Source organism: Bacillus rossius, chromosome 1 (genome assembly GCF_032445375.1).
Source record: "Bacillus rossius redtenbacheri isolate Brsri chromosome 1, Brsri_v3, whole genome shotgun sequence".
Classification (NCBI taxonomy): domain Eukaryota; kingdom Metazoa; phylum Arthropoda; class Insecta; order Phasmatodea; family Bacillidae; genus Bacillus; species Bacillus rossius.
This window is the reverse complement of record NC_086330.1, coordinates 116042023-116061625: the sequence shown is the minus strand read 5'-3', so window position 1 is coordinate 116061625 and position 19603 is coordinate 116042023. Positions and strand designations below refer to the sequence as shown.

The following is a 19603-nucleotide window of genomic DNA, read 5'->3' as shown; positions in this document are numbered from 1 at the left end:
AGGTTTTTTAATCGATTAGAGTTATAAGACTGGGAATAATTTTTTTTATTGTTTTCGGTTTATGCTCGAAATTAGACCATAAAATCATACCCGGGCCGAGATTATACATCAGAATCTCTCGCTATAAGCCACTCTTCAAATAGTAACTAAATCCCAAAAAATAAATTGTTTCAGCGAAGAAATTGTAGTTGACAACTGTTTAATTGAAAAGGTATGTAAAATAGCACGCGCACAGCATGTGAAGGCCGTGGATCCCGGCGGAGCTGGTGTCTGGCCGCGAGGAAACATATCGGGTAGCAGGGAGGCAGATAACCAAGGCACTGCGACAGCGGCCAGCGCGCGACTGACGACTTGGCAACCCCGCGCGCGGAGTAAGCCTCGCCGCAGCCGAGCGCTGCATATTCGCAACACCCGCGCGCTCTACCGGATAACGACTGGCAGGACTGGCTCTTGTATCCCGTTAAGAAACGTTGGATCTGGAAGGGTCCGATCCAACGATACAAAAGTTTGGCAGATCTTTTGTTGATTGCGTTACTCTGGGGATGTGCTTTGCACAGCACCGTATCATCTACCCTGTAGGGGTTAGGGGAACGATTTTTGTTGTATTTGGTTTTACTGGCCTCGTGTGCGAGGTTCAGATTTTTTTGGGCTCTTTTCAAAATCTCCCGGATGTCCTTGGGGTCATCGGGTAATAGGTCGGGCAACGACCAAAGATTGGAAAGAGGGGTGTTAGGTTTGTAAGTAGGGATGGGGCGACCGAATCCAATATCCGCCGAATCCGCCGAATCCTAGGGATTCGAAGCTTCGGCAGGTCTGATATAGGATTCATCAAAGGATTTGGTGTTTTACTATTTACGGGGGAAAAAATACAGTAAAACTTGCTTACGAGGTCCCGCATGGTAGGTTTTTCCGTACAAAGCGTTTAAATTGCCCGGGGTCTCATCATTTACGCCATAAAATGTGTGATATGAAGTCCCGTTAAAATTTTTTTATGAAAGTTCCTGTCTCAAATAGTAATGGCGCACGTAAATATGAAGACAAGACAAATGAACAACAACATACGAAGAAATATTGATGATGTACCATAACTATAGTACAAACCCAATAGTTATTTTAAGATAATTACCATAAAAAGAAATAAAGATTCTTTGTAGATCCCATAATTACTACAGAAGCAGATAGCTACCACATTTGCACTATAGTTACCGTAACAACCGAGATGTATATTTACCGTGATAGTAATGTATTATTTATTTATGACATTAAATTAAAGAACATTGTTGAAAAAAAAGATGTTAAATTTTGATATGCACGATTGGCTCAATTTGCTATGAAATAATGCGATCTGAAAGAATGCAGTACTACTACGAAAAGTGAAAATGGTACTCGTGGATTTTTAGGTTATGGCAGTCTCTTTCGTTTTTCAGTAATATCGGCAGAAAATTAACAAGCGTATCGGAAGTCGGCAGAAATGCAGATTCAACTAAATATTGGCAAAATCGGCTTCTTCAGTACATCTCTACATTTGATGACATGATTAAACATTAAAAGACTTTCATTTCCATGTAGGTTTATTTTGCGTATGTTTTTTTTGCAAGTGTAAATTGAATTAAGTAAAATGCTTTTATTTTTATTACTTTCAATTGATTAAACTTTAATGACCAGTTACAGATATTTATGACACTAATTTTGAGGTTAAGCAATTTTACTAAAGCTTTCCAGCCACGCAGGTTTCCAGCGAGAGATGCTTCTCTTCTGCTGGAAAAACTATCTCCAATCGTAGAGCTAATTTAACTCCTGAACGTGCAGAACAAATTTTTTTTCTGCATGATAGATTAAAGAACATAATTTAATACTGTATGACAATCTCTCTCAGAATTATTGTGCTGAAAAGTGGAAATGTTGAAACAATGTGAATATACTTTTCAAACAACATGATTTTTGGTGCTAAGTTTGTTGATGCTCAGTAAGGACTGCAGAAAAATTGACAAGGATGAAACTATTCCAAAGATTTGTTACATTTACACAAACATTTAGTTGTAAACTGTGGTTATGTTAGTTGGATGATATCAGTTACTAATGAACCAATGGAAACAGGTAAGATTGAATGGAAAATTTTTTTTTTTTTTTTCTAGCAGTGCAAAATGTAAACACGCTCTGTTAATAGTTACCCAAAATTAATAAGCCCACTTCATTTTAATACTTTATTCAAACATTATACTAAGTTTAAGATAAAAATAATTTCCCAAAAGTGTAACTGTACCACAAAAGCTCGAGCTCGAGCTCGAGCTCACTCGAAGCTCGAGATTTTTCAAGTAGGCTCGTTCGAGCTCGGCTCGAAGTAAAATTCTTAGGCTCGCAGACCTCTAGTTATTTATAGAAAAAATCCTAAGCGCTAATCTGTACTAAATCTGAAATTTCTCAAGAAAAAAATGTTGTCTTTATATACACTTATACCAGAAATGTACCAAACTACATGTGAGAAAATCAAGGGACTTTTAGTGCAAGCAGAATTCATCTCACTTACATTAGATATGTGGACATCATCTGTTAAAAGATTCGGGTTTGGGTTCGAGATTGGGCAATTTCAGTCGAGGATTTGAGTTAGGATTCGGATTCGAGGAAATCAGGATTCGCCCCGTCCCTATTTGTAAGTGAACATTAACTCGAAAGGCGTCGACTTGTGACCTTCGTGGCGTGCGTAATTAAACGCCATCTGCAGCCACACCAAATTGGTATCCCATCTATCGTGCTCGTGCGCATGAAAAGCGATGAGAGCTGACCGCAGATTACGGTTAAATCTCTCAGCATGAGACGTTTGGAGGTAATACGGGGTGGTTGTGACATGCAGAATGCCGTGCGAGAAGCACATGTTTTTGAAAGCCTTCGAGGTGAACTGTGGTCCGTTGTCAGAGACTAAAATCGATGGAAGGCCGCATGTTTTGAAAACATGGGCCCTTAATGCAGCGATGGTGGTCTGCGCTGTATCCTTACGTAGAGGAATCAGCCAAACAAACTTTGTAAAAGCATCTACATACACTACAAGGTAGTGTGTCCCAATTTAGACCGTGGGAAGGGACCCACGAAATCAATAAATAATTTTTCCATAGGTCGCTCGGCAACTTCCGACGACAAATAACCGAATTGTGTCTTTTGTGCGGGTTTGCTTAAGGCGCAGAGTTTACATAATTTAACTTGGTGATGTCTTTATGCATTCCATCCCAAACGAAATGTCACCGAATCCCTTGTATTGTTTTGTAAATACCTAAATGTGCTCCTAGGGGTGACGCATGATAATACTGAAAAATCTTGTCGCGAAGATTTTGTGGCAAAACAATTTTGTAGGACTTTGACTGTTGTGACCTTTTTTGTAGTAGGCCTTTAGACATTCTATAATACTTTGGCTGACATTTGAAGTAGTGTTATTTTCAAGATCGTATTACATTTGAGTTTGTATTACGTTACAGGTCATACATGTCAGGTAATCTTACATTTAGGTCGGCTTACATCCATTGTCATTAAAGAATTTTTACAGTGTTTTATCAGATAATCGTCGCACATTTTACACTAATATAAAGTTTAAAAAGTAGGGGTGTTTTTTTTTTACGCAAAAAGAATTTTTATAGGTACAGTTATTAATAAATAAAAAAAAACTATTTATGGAAAGTACGTTTATATAAAAGTTTATACGTATATAGAGTATACAAAAGCACACTAAACCATTTAAATTAAATAATCTTGCAACAAAAACATATTTTGTTCAACTTTAAATAAAAAAAACCTAAAAACGTGACCTAAAAATGAGCAGGAACTAACACACTACTATAGTAGTATACACTTACCACGAAAGAGCGCTGGCTATCAAATATAGTTGATTCTGCCCTAGACAGTGCACACATGTTGCATGCGATCGGTGAGCAATCAATATCGATATTCAATAAGTGTGTGCACTCTACGCAGGAATCAACATAACCAAAAATGAATGATGCCAACTAGTGCTGGCTACATTTTTATAAGCGGTACACAGCGGTAACATTAAGACAAACAGATAAAAAACAATTTATACATCAGACAACTTCATATTTCTGTTAATTAAATAAGTAAGCAGTAATATCAGCTTTAAAATACTTTTTTTTTATACAGGAAATGAAGTTTATTGGCAACGTCTTAAATGGAAAAAAATAACTTGACGTTCCTCGGCTTCTGGTCCCTATTTCCCTGTTTACTAGAAATTCCTGTTATGCCCGTACTGCTCTCGTCGGAGAGGTGTGGGTCCAGGCCGACGTGGCCGGGACCGGGAAATGCGGGACCTGGAGGGATGGTGAGGTAGAATGACAGGTAGATCGAAAGGACCACTCGATGTTAATCGTTCCACGAGCTCTTTTATTGCATTCAGAGAGCTTGCCGCGGCCTGGCAGATCTGTCGCGGGGTGCGCGCCCTTCCCACGAAGACCCGGACTCCCGAAGACCGTCTCGTACGGCCCACTCGTCCCGACGCGTACTGGCAGTTCTCCTACGTAACAAAGTTCCTGATTACCAACTGCTTCGCAAAGGCACGTGACGCGTGCGCGGTTCTTACGTACTGTCTCGTAACGTCGGCGATGGTTCAGCAATGAGTAACTAAGTCCCTCACAAAGACACGTGATGCGTGCGCGGTTCTTACGTACTGACTCGTAATGTCGGCGAAAGTTCAGCGATGCGTAACTATGCTTACGCGTCCTATAATGACCGACTCGTGACGTAACTCGTAACTCGTAACTCGTAACTCGGACACCCAATCGTGTGGGCGGCACAACGTAGGCAGCGCGGCTGCTGCGAATGCTCGTACTGTGGCGGTGTCGCCGGACCGTGAGCTCAATAGACCCGTCTCGCGATCAGCGCGGAGCGGAGCGCACGTCCGCCGCTGCCCGAGTCCTGAGTTCAACTGCTCTCCCCCGCCCGCCCGCGCGCGGACTGCGGGGGAGGGGAGGGCGAATCGGCCGGCATGGGAGAGCGCCACCCCTCGCGACGCGGATGGGCGCCAGGCCGCGCTTACATATAGACACTGCGAGACATTTACGAGAATTACAAGACCATTTACACACTAATAAATACATTACGGTACATTATTTACACACTTACAAAGTCATGGTCACTTGGAAAAATATATACAACACAGAATCAATTACACACTAATAATGGCTTCACTGGCATGCTAGGGCGCACGCGGGTGCGTCCCTGGCCGATGCACAACACTGAGGGTTCACTGGGGAAACAAGGGAGGACGTTGACGAGGCATAACGGCCTGAAGGAGCCGAGGAGACACTTGGGTCGACGTCAAACTTACAGTAAAACTCGCTTAAGACGTTCCTGCGTAACACATTTTCCCGTTTATTAAGTTCAAAAAATTATTCCCTTGATCACTTCCATATATCCCTATGTTAATTTTTCCCTTTCATAACGTTTGTGTTTATATTGTAATGTTGCAAGACCCCTGCCCTCCTAGCTAAATATTTTTTCTTTTAAACTGTTTTCATGCATGTAAACATTTCTTAAAAAGTCTCGCTAAGAATATTTTACCGTTTTTATGTATTTAAGGGTTGATATTTGCACTTGCTGTGTATTTTAACATGTTAAGAATGTACTTTGTATTTTAACAGTCATTTTAAATCATTACTATTTTTTATGTAATTGTTCACAAATAAGCCGTTGTACTGGATTTTTGCCTTTTTTGGCCTACTTTTTCAGGTTTTTCTAAATAAGTTTAATTTTGCCAAGTAATTTGTATTATGATTGCTGTTACCTAATGTTCTAGAACACTGGACTTGGTGTGGGATGTATTAGAAAGAGACAGGTATATGAGACCTATGAGTGCGAGTGAGATCGAAATGGTGATTCCCCACCAAGAGAGAGACAGAAACGATATCTTGTTACTGCATGGGAACTGGAGGAGAACTACTCTCCCACAGTGTTGGAGAGAGAAGGAGAAAGGGAATCCCCTGTTTCTATCTGTGGAAATGGTTTTCAGTGTATATGTTCTGTGTTCTGATTTGCTTGTAATTGTTAGTGTGAATGAAGAGTGTATGTGATTGGTCGGTGAGGTCATGTGACTGCCCTTCCTGCGTGGAGGAACCAGTGCCATGATTTCACCAGTCGTCTGTCGATCGCTGCACAAGGAGGGTGCGTTCGGTGGCTTCTCACAAAATATGTAGTAATTGAGGATAAATTTAACTTTGGTAGCTAGAGCCATGCCGAAGATAGTAATTTAATCATTTGTTCTTTTTGGAACTTTTTGGACATTTTTAACTAGAAATTGCGGCTACCGACGTCGGCGTCTGGCTCATGGCGAAATTCATTTTCACTAGGTGCGGCCACGTTTGAGGCCGCACTGATTTCATGTTCTTACAGTAAGATGTTATTGAAGGACTTAACCTACGTTATTTTTCGTTAATTCTCATCGCCCGAGCTGCGAGCAATTCTCGACAGGCGGATGTACGAGTTAAATGAGTGAGAAAAATTTTGAAATTGATTGGATTCAACTGTGCGTTCTATTTTGAAAAATAAAACAAAAACTAAAATGGGCGCTTAAAATCTTTTTTTTTTAAACTTTTTTTATATAACGAACCGTTATAATATATGCTTCCCGCATATAATCTTCCGTGTATGTAGAAAAAATATAAAATAAAAACGTTAACCTTAAAAATTTGAACAATTTTTAAAGGTAATTAAAAAAATTTACATATGTATTTACACACGATGAGTTAATTGGAACAGCACATGCCCGTTGAAACCTGCGCCATGCGCCACTCGCTGTTACAGACACGCTGTTGTATCTGTGCGCCATTTCCCCACTCGAGTAATAACTGGTGACGAATGATAAACACGCACGATCGTCGAAACCTGTGCCAATCGCCACATGCTGTTACAAGTGTATTTTGCGCCAATCATCTGCTTGACTGAGCCGCTGTTCCATCTACACACCATTTTCTAACATGTGACTAAACCCTGAGTTACAATAGCCCGTCGCCTCCTTACGTCCGTCATCCGTCTGTCAATCACGTGACCTGCAGAAAATAAGAGATGTAACAACCCATATTAAAGCCTTCCCCATCCAATCCAGTAATAATTATTTGTTATAAATTTTTTGTCATATTTCAGGTTGGATTTAAAGTTTTTCCTTTTTCAAAGTTTTTGTAAACGTAATTCTCCGAGTTTGTTTTTATATTTTAAAATTCATAATTTTATATTTTAAGTATTTATTTTTTTGCTGGCGTCTTTGTGTGGGAAGGCGTGCTGACGTGATTCTCCTTCGTTTTTCCGCGACCGAGGCTTTGTTTCACACGCTAGGCGTGTGAGTCACGGTCACGGGAGTACGAGAAAGATACAAAATCGCTGCGTCGTGGGAACAGAAGTAAGCATTTCGTGGACGCTTCTGTTGCTATGCGCCGTGATTGGCTGAAAATTACGTCAGCGAGCCCAGGACACTGCCCGCACGAAGGAAAGGAAGGCTCTAAAGTTAGTCATTGTCTGAGCACCGTGTCGAGAGGTCGTGGTCGGGCGATGGCTCGCATCATTTAGTAATGTTATATTGAACTACAACTTAGCGGCTACGGTCCGAGCGAGGCCTAATAACCTTCTTTTTTTTCTCTTCGGACATTCAAATAAATTATAAATTTTTAACCGTAGTCGTAGGCAAAGCTCACAGCGAGGCGACAAAGTGTTTTGTCCAGCCGTCGCTGCCCGGAACTGATCTGGGCAATATAATGTAGTCGTATTAAGAATCTGCATGTTTTTTTCTCCTTTCTGGAGGTACAGTTTAAATTTCTTTTTGTGTGCTCTGTTATACGGAATATGGTGTGATTTCATCATGAATAAAAAAAACAGCTAATCCATCGAACATTGAGCAGTAATTTCTTCGTGACCTGCTTCTAACCTGTATTTTCCACTCATCACCAAATTTGAGCTAGCCTGAGTTGGTGGGTGGTAACAGAGAGCTCGAAAATTTTCGCCCGTCCGTCAAAAGCTTGGCAAACTTATATTTTGATGGACGAACGGATGAAATTATATCTATGGTTGGTCGCGCCAGTCAATTGTTTTCCAAATTCAAGTCTGTGGAGTTTGTTTTTGTTAGTTCAACTGTTCACAGTTTGGTTAACATTATATGCATTTGCGGCTTGAAAAACTCGTTGAATTGTAATAACTTAAAATTTTTCTGAAGATTTGCTGATCCATTATGTACGAGAACACGAGTTTCTGTACGATTTTCAAACGTGAACAGGATCACCAAAAATATTTAGCTTATATGGGCATTTCATCTGACATTAGTCCATTAAAGTACACATTTGTTGGCTGCACTGATTTCGAAAAATGTTTTACGTACGGATGAGGTGCTTTGTTGTAAATCTCTTGCCTAGATTCGTGGTGTTGACGGATTAAAATGTGACGGACGGACGGAGGTGACAGGCTATTGTAACTCCGGCTTAATAATACACCAAACCACATTACCAGTATTACCACCAGCCATTATTCGTTGATCTTTCCACATGTAGTTTTTTTGAAAGCAGTGCGCGCACTTTATATCGTGCTCAGTAAACAGTAATTGATAACCTGAAATCAAGGGGTTTTAGGTTAAGTGTGATTTTAGGCTAACTTTTTAGTTGTGATTTTGTGGTTATTAATCATAATAAACATTTATTGTTGTGAAAAACAGTGCGTAATGGCATCTTCAAATAGTGGAGGACCTACGAAAGGCGTTATCTGTTGAAGAAAAGCTGAAAATAATATCCGAAATCCGAAGTTGATGCGAATCCTTCGACACCAAGAGTGAGTATGGCAAAAAAACTCGGGATGCCGCTGTCTACATTGAACGGAATTATAATGAAACGGGATCAACTTTTGGCTGCTAGTGTTTCATCAAAATGCAAGAAAGTGAAGGTTGGTAAATACGAAGAAGTTGAAAGTTTACTCTTGACTTGGTTTAAGGAACAGAGGGCACTTGGAATCCCGACAAACTGTCTAATTTTGAGATAAAAAGCTGTACAATTCGCACATAACCTTGGTGTTGATTTTCAACCTTCAAATGGCTGGCTCGACAGATTCAAGAACAGAGTGGTCATAGTCTACAGAACTGTCAGTGGGGAGTCTGCAAGTGTGTGTGACGATACTGTCGAGACTTGGATTCATACAAAGTTGCCTGCAATTTTAAAGGACTTTGAAACAAAAAATGTTTTTAATGTTTATAAATGTGGGCTATTTTTCAACATGCTCCCAGATAAAACCTTTGTTTTAAAAGGTGAAACATGCCACGGAGGTAAACAAAGTAAGGAAGGGTTACTGTGTTGTTGGGTGCAACCTGAAAAGTTGCAGCTGCTGGTTGTTGGAAAATCAAAGAAACCACGGTGTTTTAACAACATTAAAACATTACCTTACAAGTATGCTAACAAGTCTGCATGGATGACGGGCAGCATATTTGAAGATTATGTAAGAGTACTGGATGCAAAGATGGGGTGTAGAAATTGGAAGATTCTACTCTTTATGAATCACTGCCCTTCTCATCCGAAGGAAATACTGAACCTTAGAAACATCCAGATTGAATTTTTCCCACCAAATTCGACATCTAGGTTGCAACCCATGGATCAAGGGGTTATTAAAATTTTTAAACAGCATTTTCGCAAACGTCTTGTGTCACGACTAATAACACGCATGAAAAATACCAAAACCAGTGGCTATAAGATAAACATCCTGGACGCCATGCATTTTGTTGCCGCTTCGTGGGAAATGCTGGAATCGGCCACCATTAAAAATTGTTTCAAAAAAGCAGGCTTTGGTGTTCAAGTAAATAATATTTTCCCTGAAGAATCAGTTGAGAACAGCGAACCAACTGCAGATGCAAATTGGAAAAGTCTTCAAGAACAGCTTAATTTTTCATGCACTTTTGAAGACTACGTCTCGGTTGACGATTCAGTTCTACCATGCGAGCCGCAAACCATTGAAGAGCTATGTGAACAGCACAAGGGTTTAGCTGAAGATGTGATCAGCGATGATGGCAGCGATGAAAGTGATTCCACTCCTGTGCCAACATACTCTGAAGCGCTTGACCACTTGGACAAACTGAAGTTATTTGTGCACGGAACACAAAATGTTCCTGTTAGTGTGAGCAAGTTCCTGATAGTGTGCGCAAGAGTTTGTGGGAACTTGACAATTTTGTAATGCGTCAGTCGGAAAATGTGTTAAAGCAATCAAAACTGACACAATATTTTTCAAAACAGTAATTTTTTTTTGCTAGTGTTTTAATAAGTTTTTATTGTGCTTATTATATTTAATTCAGTGTATATTGATGTACATAATTGTATAGTTTTCCAAGTACGCTGATGATAATAGGTGAGTGTAATTTTATAGTTAATACAGTGTGTTATTTGAGGAAATTTGGTTTTTATATAGCGACTGAATTTTAACCAATGTATTTCCCCTGTAAGAAGTTTTCCCTGTTAAGAAGTTTTTAGCATCCAGTCCCTTGAAAAACGTCTTAACAGAGTTTTACTGTATATCTTATTGAGAAATTGGCGGGACAAAAACATTTGACAAAAACATTTGACAAAAACATTCAGGAACTCGTATTGTGCAGGTACATCTTGAACAAGTATTGTAATTAGTGTGTTTTCCCATTATAGCTACCAAACTGCCTGACAGTAACTTGAAAACAGATTGCTGTTGCCCGGTGCTTTATCCTGCCATGTTTACTACCTACAAAAAGTGCTTGGGATCAAAAACATCATGCACATTTATGTTAAAATTTTTGACGCCCTAAATAACGGTACGGCGATTATGCATGTATGACGATTAGGTGATGAAACTCGGTACATTTCATGTTGACCTAAATTCAATAATATGTTTTATTTTAGTGCTTCCTAACTCAAGGGCATCTTCTATTCAAGGTCATCCTTACAACTGTATAGGTATGAGGTTTAACATTTAAGAACCGAAACTAATAGATAAATATAATATAAATAAAATATTAAAAAAATAATAGATAGTTTTTTTCTGAGGGAAGAATATAAACTAACTACTTAGTACTGTAGTTACATTTAAACTAAATAGTTGTGTGTGGGTTGTTGTATTTTTTTTTCTTCAATGGCTCATTTAACTGAAAATTTTTTATTTTGTTTATTTCTTTCAGAGAATGTATGATTTCAATTGAAAATTCATGTTTTGAGTTTTCGCTATTGATTCCTCAACTAAATATATGCACAACACTAATTATTTAGTATTTGAATGACAAGCGCGTTGTACTCATTTTTTTAAGGCTTTTGCATCATTGGGAGCCAATGACGAGGACATTCGCAAGAAGATTATCGACACAGACAACTTGATGGACCACATTGTGAATGGTCTTCAAGATACCAACCCGAAAGTTCGTCTTGCTGCTGTGAGATGTCTTCACTCTCTGTCCCGCTCAGTGCAGCAGCTTCGGACAACTTTTCAGGTAAGGAGTTGCAGTGAGTCGACGTTAACATTTAACTCTATTGTGTTTAGCTATGTCACTGTGTGTGGACAAGTTGAGAGTGCTCACCATCTTGACTCAGGACCACTCAGTGTGGAGGCCACTGATGCAGCTGCTCCAAGGAGCATCGGACGACATTCTGACCGTAGCATCTTCAACATTATGCAACCTGCTCCTTGAGTTCTCTCCGTCCAAAGAGCCCATACTGGAGTCTGGAGCAGTAGACCTGCTGTGTGGCCTCACACGGCAAAAGGACCCCGCTCTGCGTCTCAATGGGATATGGGCACTAATGGTACGTACGTGTTCCTGTCCTTGATAGAGGTAAAGGTAACGAAAGTGTAAAGTTGCAGGTCAGGAAAGATATTATTTCAACCTAATTTCTTTGTCAAATTAAATTTCAGGTTTGAAACCAGTCTGTAAGCGTACATGACTAATGATGATTGTTTCAGTTGTTTGAAAACTTTTTAATTTTGACGACTCTGTTCTGTAATTATGTTTTATTCTCTATGCAGCACTTTCTGTTTAAGTTTACTGTTAATTTCTCCTCTGTATTACAGTAAGCTTTTAAATAAATATTTTGTAAACACCCCGAAAATTGGGTCTATTCATTTATTAAAATTTTCGTTCATTGTGTATAATCTAGTCTTTAAAAGTATAAATCGTTTAAACTTTGTAAAGAGAAAATTTCTGATGCTGTTCTGGCCTCTCCTAGCAAGTGAGTAGTGCAAATAAAAATGCAATTGTCAGTGTAGTTCAATTCTGAATTCACGTTTTACTTAAGTGGTAACAATAATATATTTTGGTTTTGTTGTAATATGTATGTTGTTGATGAAACTTAAAACATTTTTTACGAGTATGTGAAGTAATGAATATGTATTTAGTTTTGTTATAATAATTAATATTATGTTATATTTTGTGCTATGTCGGTCCTGGTTCTGGGTTCTACCCGTTCTCAGAATATTAACCAGCACCGAAAACTGTTATTATAATTCGGGAACCAAGAGCGTAACAGCTAAACGTTTCCCCAGTAAAAATGCTAAAGACTTATGGTAAAATGCTGTGGTACATTGCCAGCGATCAACACGCACACATATTCTTAAACTTCACTGTAAGCTGCATGTGACTGGTGAAAGTAAATGGTTCATAATGCTTTGAAAATTGTGGGTGTCAACGGGCAGACTCTCTTTCCCTTCCATCACCTCCATAAGTACTCCCAAGGATTTCAAATTTTCTGTTATTATACTGGTATAGACTAGGGTTGTATGAGTACTCAAAATTTTGAGTCGAGTTTTAAGTACTCGACTCGAGTCTAATTTTGAAGCTCGAAAAATTCCAGTAGTTCACTGTTTGGTCTAGGGACGTAATTAAACTTTCATGTTAAATCATGAATACAAAACCTGGAGAAATCTAGTATTATGTGCGTAGTAATTGTGAAGCCCGTTCAATGCAGATCAGTAGAGAATGTGATTAGTTGATGCAGAACTCATTAAAAAGGTATTAATTACAATTTAAATACATCTGCATGCGACACTTATATTTTACTGCGGTTTCATTATTATTAACAACATGTTAACTTTTAGCTAAACTTAATTTAAGATTTTATTAACATAGTAAAATGAATACTAAAAATTCAATAAAAGTTCAAAAATCAAGTACCGCGTTTTATCACATAATCGTCATTCACGCATAATTATTGCACTGTTATTTTAGGACATCAAAATTTGTAGAAAAAAATTTTCTTGCATAAATATCGCATGATGTTTTTAGATTCCGAGCTCTTTGTGTGGGTAGTGTTTCCGGATAAAACAATGTTTTTTAAATTTGAAATCTAATATTCATTCAGATGTTACCACTTATTTAATTAACAGAAATACCAAGTTGTCTGATGTGTAAATTTTAATTTAAAGACGTCTTCAAACTTTATAACTTTTATCTTTTCGTCCACGTCGCCGCTGTGTACTGCTCATTAAAATGTAGCCAGCGCTAGTTGGCATCATTCATGTTTGGTTATGTTGATTCCCATATAGAACGCGCACACATAGTCGAATATCGATACAGATAGCTCATCGATTGCATGCAGCGCATGCGCTCTGTCTGGTGCCGAGTTAACTATATTTGATAGCCCAAGCTTTCTCGTGGTATGTACTATGATAGTTATGTGCTCCGACTCACGTTCACATCACAGTTTTGGTTTTTCTATTTAAAGTTGAACAAAATGTTTTTGTTGCATGATTTATTAATTTAAATTGTTTGGCGTGCTTTTGTATACTCTACTTTTTAAATGAACGTACTTTCCTTGAATAGGTTTTGTTTTTATGAATAACTACCGAACAAAAAATGCTTTTTTTTTTCCACATAATTTTTGCACCCCTAATTTTCAAACTTGATTTTAGTATAAAATGTGCGATGATTATGTGATAAAACACTGTATTTCAATGGCAACAACAAGACATTTGCTTTATTGAAGTTATATATTTTGCTGCATGGGTTGCACTCGGGTTGATTCTCTTCAGTGAAGTACCTTCTGATATACAGTAGAGTCCCGAAAACTCGGCCTAATGAGGACCGAAGGTTGGCCAAGTTTGTGTATATGCCGAGTTATCGGGAATGGTGTTCAAAAAGAATAAGTATGAATGCTTCATCAGAAAATACGGTACTCTACTTGCATGTATTGTTTACTTGAAAATACAACAAAGAATTAACTGTCCAAATACAGTACAACCTCGTTAATACGTGATGGCCGGGACCCAGATAATCACGGATTACCGAATTTCACAGACTAGTGATTAAAAGCCCAGAAGGTCTTGTCAAGCTTCTCAGACACCGGCGTGCAGCTGGGTTAAGGCCAAGGTCATGTGACGTAACATCTCCCGAGGCTTACTGCGCCTTGGCAGCAGATGGATAAAAAATTGTAAACTCCCCATTATTTGTGTTAATTGGGACCCGACGATGCCCGGATAATTGAAATCCTGTAAAAAAAAAAATAATAAACCCGGATAGGTCACAGTAAGGGCCGTCTTCGAATTAGTGTCTCGGCTTAAAAAAATACGGCACTGCCTAGCCATTAGTTCATGGTCATTTACAACAGCCGAAGAGAGAAAGATAAGATCGTGCTGACCTTGCACACATAAATTTTGGGTAGGCCCCCCCCCCTGCCGTCCAGCCTTCCAGCCGTCCAGCCGAATGCCAGCCAGACACGTCACTTGCCAGGCGCCTGCCATGCGTTGGCGGGCGGAAAGTAACTCAGCAGCATGTGAAACAACATTCAAACAAACAGGAGACGGGAAGCAGAAGTCAGGACATCCCCCTCAAGTTTAAAGAGTGACAAATGTGACATCTGAAAGGGGGGCGACACAAAGGGTCGGTATAAACAGCATTGCAGAGTTTGGCGGCCCACGCGAAGGCTTGCAGTGTTTGAGAGTGGGGGTGTGGCGAGTCTGCGCGCTGGGATTTTCCTCTTGTCAGGGTGTGGCCGAGTTATCCTGACTGCCGGATTATCGAGTGCCGAGTTTTCGGGACTCTACTGTACTACATTTTTCATTTTGTTATCACATTATCAGGCGCAAGAAAAAATAAAACAGAAGGTTTGCAGACACATGAACATGTACAATTGACCATTAGAAAAAACCATGCATTTTCTAGATTCAAACCACAAACACTAAAGGATTGGCCTTGTGATTTGTTAATCATCATGGCGAATGTAAGACGAATCTGAAATTGAGTTAGTTTAAATTCAAAGGGCATATCGGTTGGGATAATAGGAATTCTCGGAATGAGAACTTCCTCACCTTTGAATTTTCCTTTGAGTAACATCGCGTGAATCACATTGATCATCTGTTTTCTTATCACCAAACGCGCTCCATTGCATAGTTTTGGTTGGTTTATATTTCGAAGCAAGATGACTTACGAGCCAACCTTCATTTGTAAATTGTGCTGTGGTAAGCAAGGCACATCCAAGGAGTTTAAAAATATAGTTGGATAGTTGGTGGCTGTTTCTTCGTTTGTTACACTGTCAATAGATTTGAATGAATGCAGAGTACCAACAATTTGATTCTGAATTACGAAGTTTAAATCATCCACATTTTTGTTCTTAGCCGCCAAAATTGCTCACTCACTCAAGCATTTGTTATTTTTGTGGTTAGCAATGATGTTAGGTAACACTTTGTTGATGAGCTCGTCTTTCGATGAGACGAAATTGCAAAGATTTGGAGGAAATGAAATCAATCCGCTCGATTTGTCGACAGGAACACAGCCATTACCGATAGTCAGGAATTGCTTGGAGAAATCTTCAGCAGATAGATCGTTCAGCAATGCAACTCTCATTTTTACTGCCAGCTGAAGTTTCTTCACATAGCGCCACAGATTTTATCATTTGAGGCAAGAATTTATTTCATCGGCAGTAGTCAATCTTGGAATGACTGGCAGTTTTTGGCAGAAATCGCCAGACTGTAAAATCATTGCGCCTCAAAAACATCTCGAGTTATTGTGCAGATCTTTCAATGTTCGGTAAATTGGTCCAATGCGCATTTGTGCGCCATTGTGCATTCGTCCCAGATGATGATTTTAGATGCTTCTAAAACTTTGGCCATTGCGGAGTGTTTCGCAAAGTTACATGTCGGTTGTTCTGTAGTTTGAAGGTTTAACTATAATTTTAAAGCTGAATGAGCCGTACGGCATCCTTCTAGCAATATGGCCGCTATTCCAGAAGAAGCAACTGCTACGGCAATATCGGATCTCGGACGAATAATGGCCAAAATCAGTGACATGAGGAATGTTTCCCAGTTCCTTTGGGGGCATCCAGGAAAAATAAACCACCATTTCCATCATCAATTGCCTTCATTAATGCATCATACACTTCTTTCTGTTGGGGGTTCAGCAGGGGTTCATTTGTTTGAACTGATGGGTCTAATTTATGTTGATCATATTCACGTTCACTTTCCAATTCCCGATTAAATGTGTCATTCATTCCACGATCTGGCACTGCCATTCCTAACCTGACTAACAAACCTTCGTACATGAGGTAACACATGTCTTCGATCAAGAGCAAAGCATGGTTATGCATCTCCTCATTTATCTCAAGATCGGGATTTCTTGAACTGACACAAATTGGATGGAAAATGTCTTCTGACATGTTATCCTTGTATTTGTTCCACAGGTCACATGGATTCAATGGGAAGCATGTTGAAATGATGATAGCAAATAATGTGCGTATCTGACTTGGAGATGCAGCGATTGTCGTGTCCAATTGAGTATCATTTTCAAGAAAATTGAGCTCTTGACTTGCAGCACAAAATGTTGGTCACACTATACCATTAACAGTTCATATTGATTCAAATGATGCTGTCCCACGAACATTCACCAACAATTGCAAGTAGAAGCATTAATCAATCTTCAGGCTGTGACGTGTGTGTCACGTCACATTTGGTGGCGTTTATTTTTTTGTACTGGCGCAGTGTTATTTACCGTTAGCCGTGTGGCGGCGCGAGCCGTACCCTCAGATTTGGTGTTTTGACCGGTGGGGATCTAGGAGCGCGGGCACATTTCAGATTGTCAGGATCTAGAGCCGCTCGTGCTCTTGTGAGGCTCTGATCGGCAATTTTCGATACTCGGTGTTTGCGTTTGTCATGTGTTTTCCTTTTGGTGGGTTGAGGTTGGTACCTGTGGCGCGCTGGTTTGTTGACGAGTTTTCTCTGGGGAGGGTCTGTCTGCTACGAGCCATGGCCTGAGTGGGTTACCTTTTTTACTGCCGATGGAGTGGCTGCGGTAATTAAATTCATGGCTGTAACTTTGTGTGGAAGTTTGGTAAACCTTGGTGGAATATAAGAACTTAAGTTACGGCAGGTTTTGCTCCGTCGGTTACACCATGTTCGAGTGCAGCAGTGTTCTACGCAGTTATTACCAATGAGGAGGAAAATTTTATTTTTAGTATATTGAGAATTATAATTTTTTGTAGAGTGAGCCTAGTCGCTAATGTTGTGGATGTCAAATGGTGCCGTGCGTGCTGCTGATCCTCCTTCAGCCCGGTTAAGGCTTGTCTGCGAGGAAGTGTAAATGCTTGATTTTGAGGCTTCTTGATTGGATATCTCCGGAAGCAGATGGCAACAGACAAACTGTAAGTTTTAAAATTTAGTCTTCGTCTAGATTACGTCAGACGGACCTTCTGTGGACCTTCGCTGGGTAGACCTTGTGGGCTACGCTACGCCGGTATTTTTCACCTTAGAGATAACGTTTGGATAAAACTGTAATTTTTTGAATCAATTTTTTTTTGATTAGACACAGCAGCAAGTAACTACGTCGTCAAGTCTGGAATTGAGTCGTTACCTATTTGGGAGGGAAATTGTTAATATTTTGTACCCTTCATGCGAGTTATGCGCACTGGTATTTTTTTTTTTAATGAGATTTTATTGTAATTTTATTTTTGCAATTTTTATAACATTATAAATTTTTATGTAGCTATTTATCAAGTTAATTTCGAAAGGTGTGTAGTCAGGTGCTCGATAGGGTATTTTGTGAGGCAGAAAATTGGCTGTGAACTATTATAATCATTTATCGTATATATATATTTTTTCTTTACTGCCTGATCATGAACTTTCGAATTGGACTGGAAGAGTTTGAGGCAACAAGTAATTAATTTGCCAAAAACATTGAATGAGTAGATTAACTGAACCGAGCACCTAATATGTTTTGTGAAAGGTGGTAATATTTTATATTTCTATATATATATTTTAGGTTGCAGTTTTAAGTGATATTGTTTTTTTTTAGTAATATTGTATTTTATATTTATTGTGGTGGTTTTTGATGTTAACCAAGTCAGTAAAGGAACAGCATCTAGTTCATGTGCGACACCCGTGGCGCACCGGGGTGGTATAGGTATAGGTATACTTGTTATTTTATTGCGTTATGTACTTCTAGTCAAGAGGGGCGAAGCCTGATATACCCTGTTGTTAATTGTTAAATTTAATATACTTATATATTGTTTGGCGTGTTCTGCTTATATTTGTTTTATGGTCATATAAAGAACTAAATAATACATAACTAACTCACTATTTCGCTGTCAATTCTTTGTATCCTGCCTTCTGCAAATTTTTGGTCTAAGGGGGGTACAAGATGAACTGTGTAAAAACCGACCAAGGGCATCAGTAGAACGCACATCCGGATGACCAGGAACCGCATCACCCTGCTTCCGACGTTGAAATTTCTTCGATGAAGCATTCCAAGTGTAATAAAGTGGCATCTGCGAGTAAAGCAACGTTTGTGCAAACGGATCGCTTTGGCAAATCGCAAAGATACTGGTCAACTGGAGGTTGCTTCAGCACATTGAGCAAAATTCGACGCGGTGAAATAAACTTGTTGAGCATCATCCAGTTGCACCGCCAAATGTTCAACACTGGGATGATGTTCGTGAATAGGGAATGAGAATATACAACATATGGCCTCATTGCAGTTCACATATCGACCAACTTGATAGCTTGTAATTTCATTATTGGTATTGGAGGTTTGGATGCCAAAAACTGCCATATCGCTGCCTTTCATGACATATTTGCAGATGTATTTGATGGACTTCACTGAATTGCAATACTCAACGTTACAATGTGTCCTGAATGTTTTGGAAAGAAGTGGCGAATATGAAACAATCCAATTGTTGTTGACCACAAAATTGTTATTTTCACTTTCGTTGTGATAGTTCGGCCGTTATCATTGGGCAATCGACACCGTATATCTTTGGTGTGACTGAAAATTGTGTGGAAGTTAACCTAAAACAGAGAACCAGGGGGAAAAGTAGACCAGATATCATAGTTATATTATTATTATTGTTGATTTTCTGTATTTAACAGCTCCAAAGTTTCTTTCTTTGTTTTTCTGTGTCATCATCTTCATAGTTTTATTCATTTTTGTTGTTGTTGTTGTTGTTGTTGTTGTTGTTGTTGTTGTAATAACCACATTCTCTACTTAAACTAATATATCATTAAAAGTTACTTAGATTGATATTTCTAAAGAAAAGTAATTATTAAAAACTTTTTAGAGAGCTAAGCAAGGTTTATAATTTTTTTTGTATAATCACTCATTCAATCTTCAACATATATTTTGGTAATAAAATAGATTGTTTTGAAAGTAAAATAGGTA

General features: G+C 39.0%; 1 protein-coding gene across 9 annotated transcripts in view; it reads left to right on the top strand.

Annotated features, from left to right (window-relative positions):
- LOC134542760 (armadillo repeat-containing protein 8-like) overlaps positions 1 to 19603 on the top strand; it is a 160270-nt gene that overhangs the window by 76326 nt on the left and 64341 nt on the right. For all 9 annotated transcript variants that reach the window (XR_010076852.1, XR_010076851.1, XM_063387293.1 and 6 more), the window contains 2 exons: positions 11282 to 11461; positions 11562 to 11771. Coding sequence is in view for 7 of the 9 variants with exons in the window: in XM_063387293.1 (XP_063243363.1) it covers positions 11282 to 11461; positions 11562 to 11771 (390 nt within the window). In the remaining 2 variants the exon portion in view is untranslated. The remainder of the gene's footprint in view (positions 1 to 11281; positions 11462 to 11561; positions 11772 to 19603) is intronic.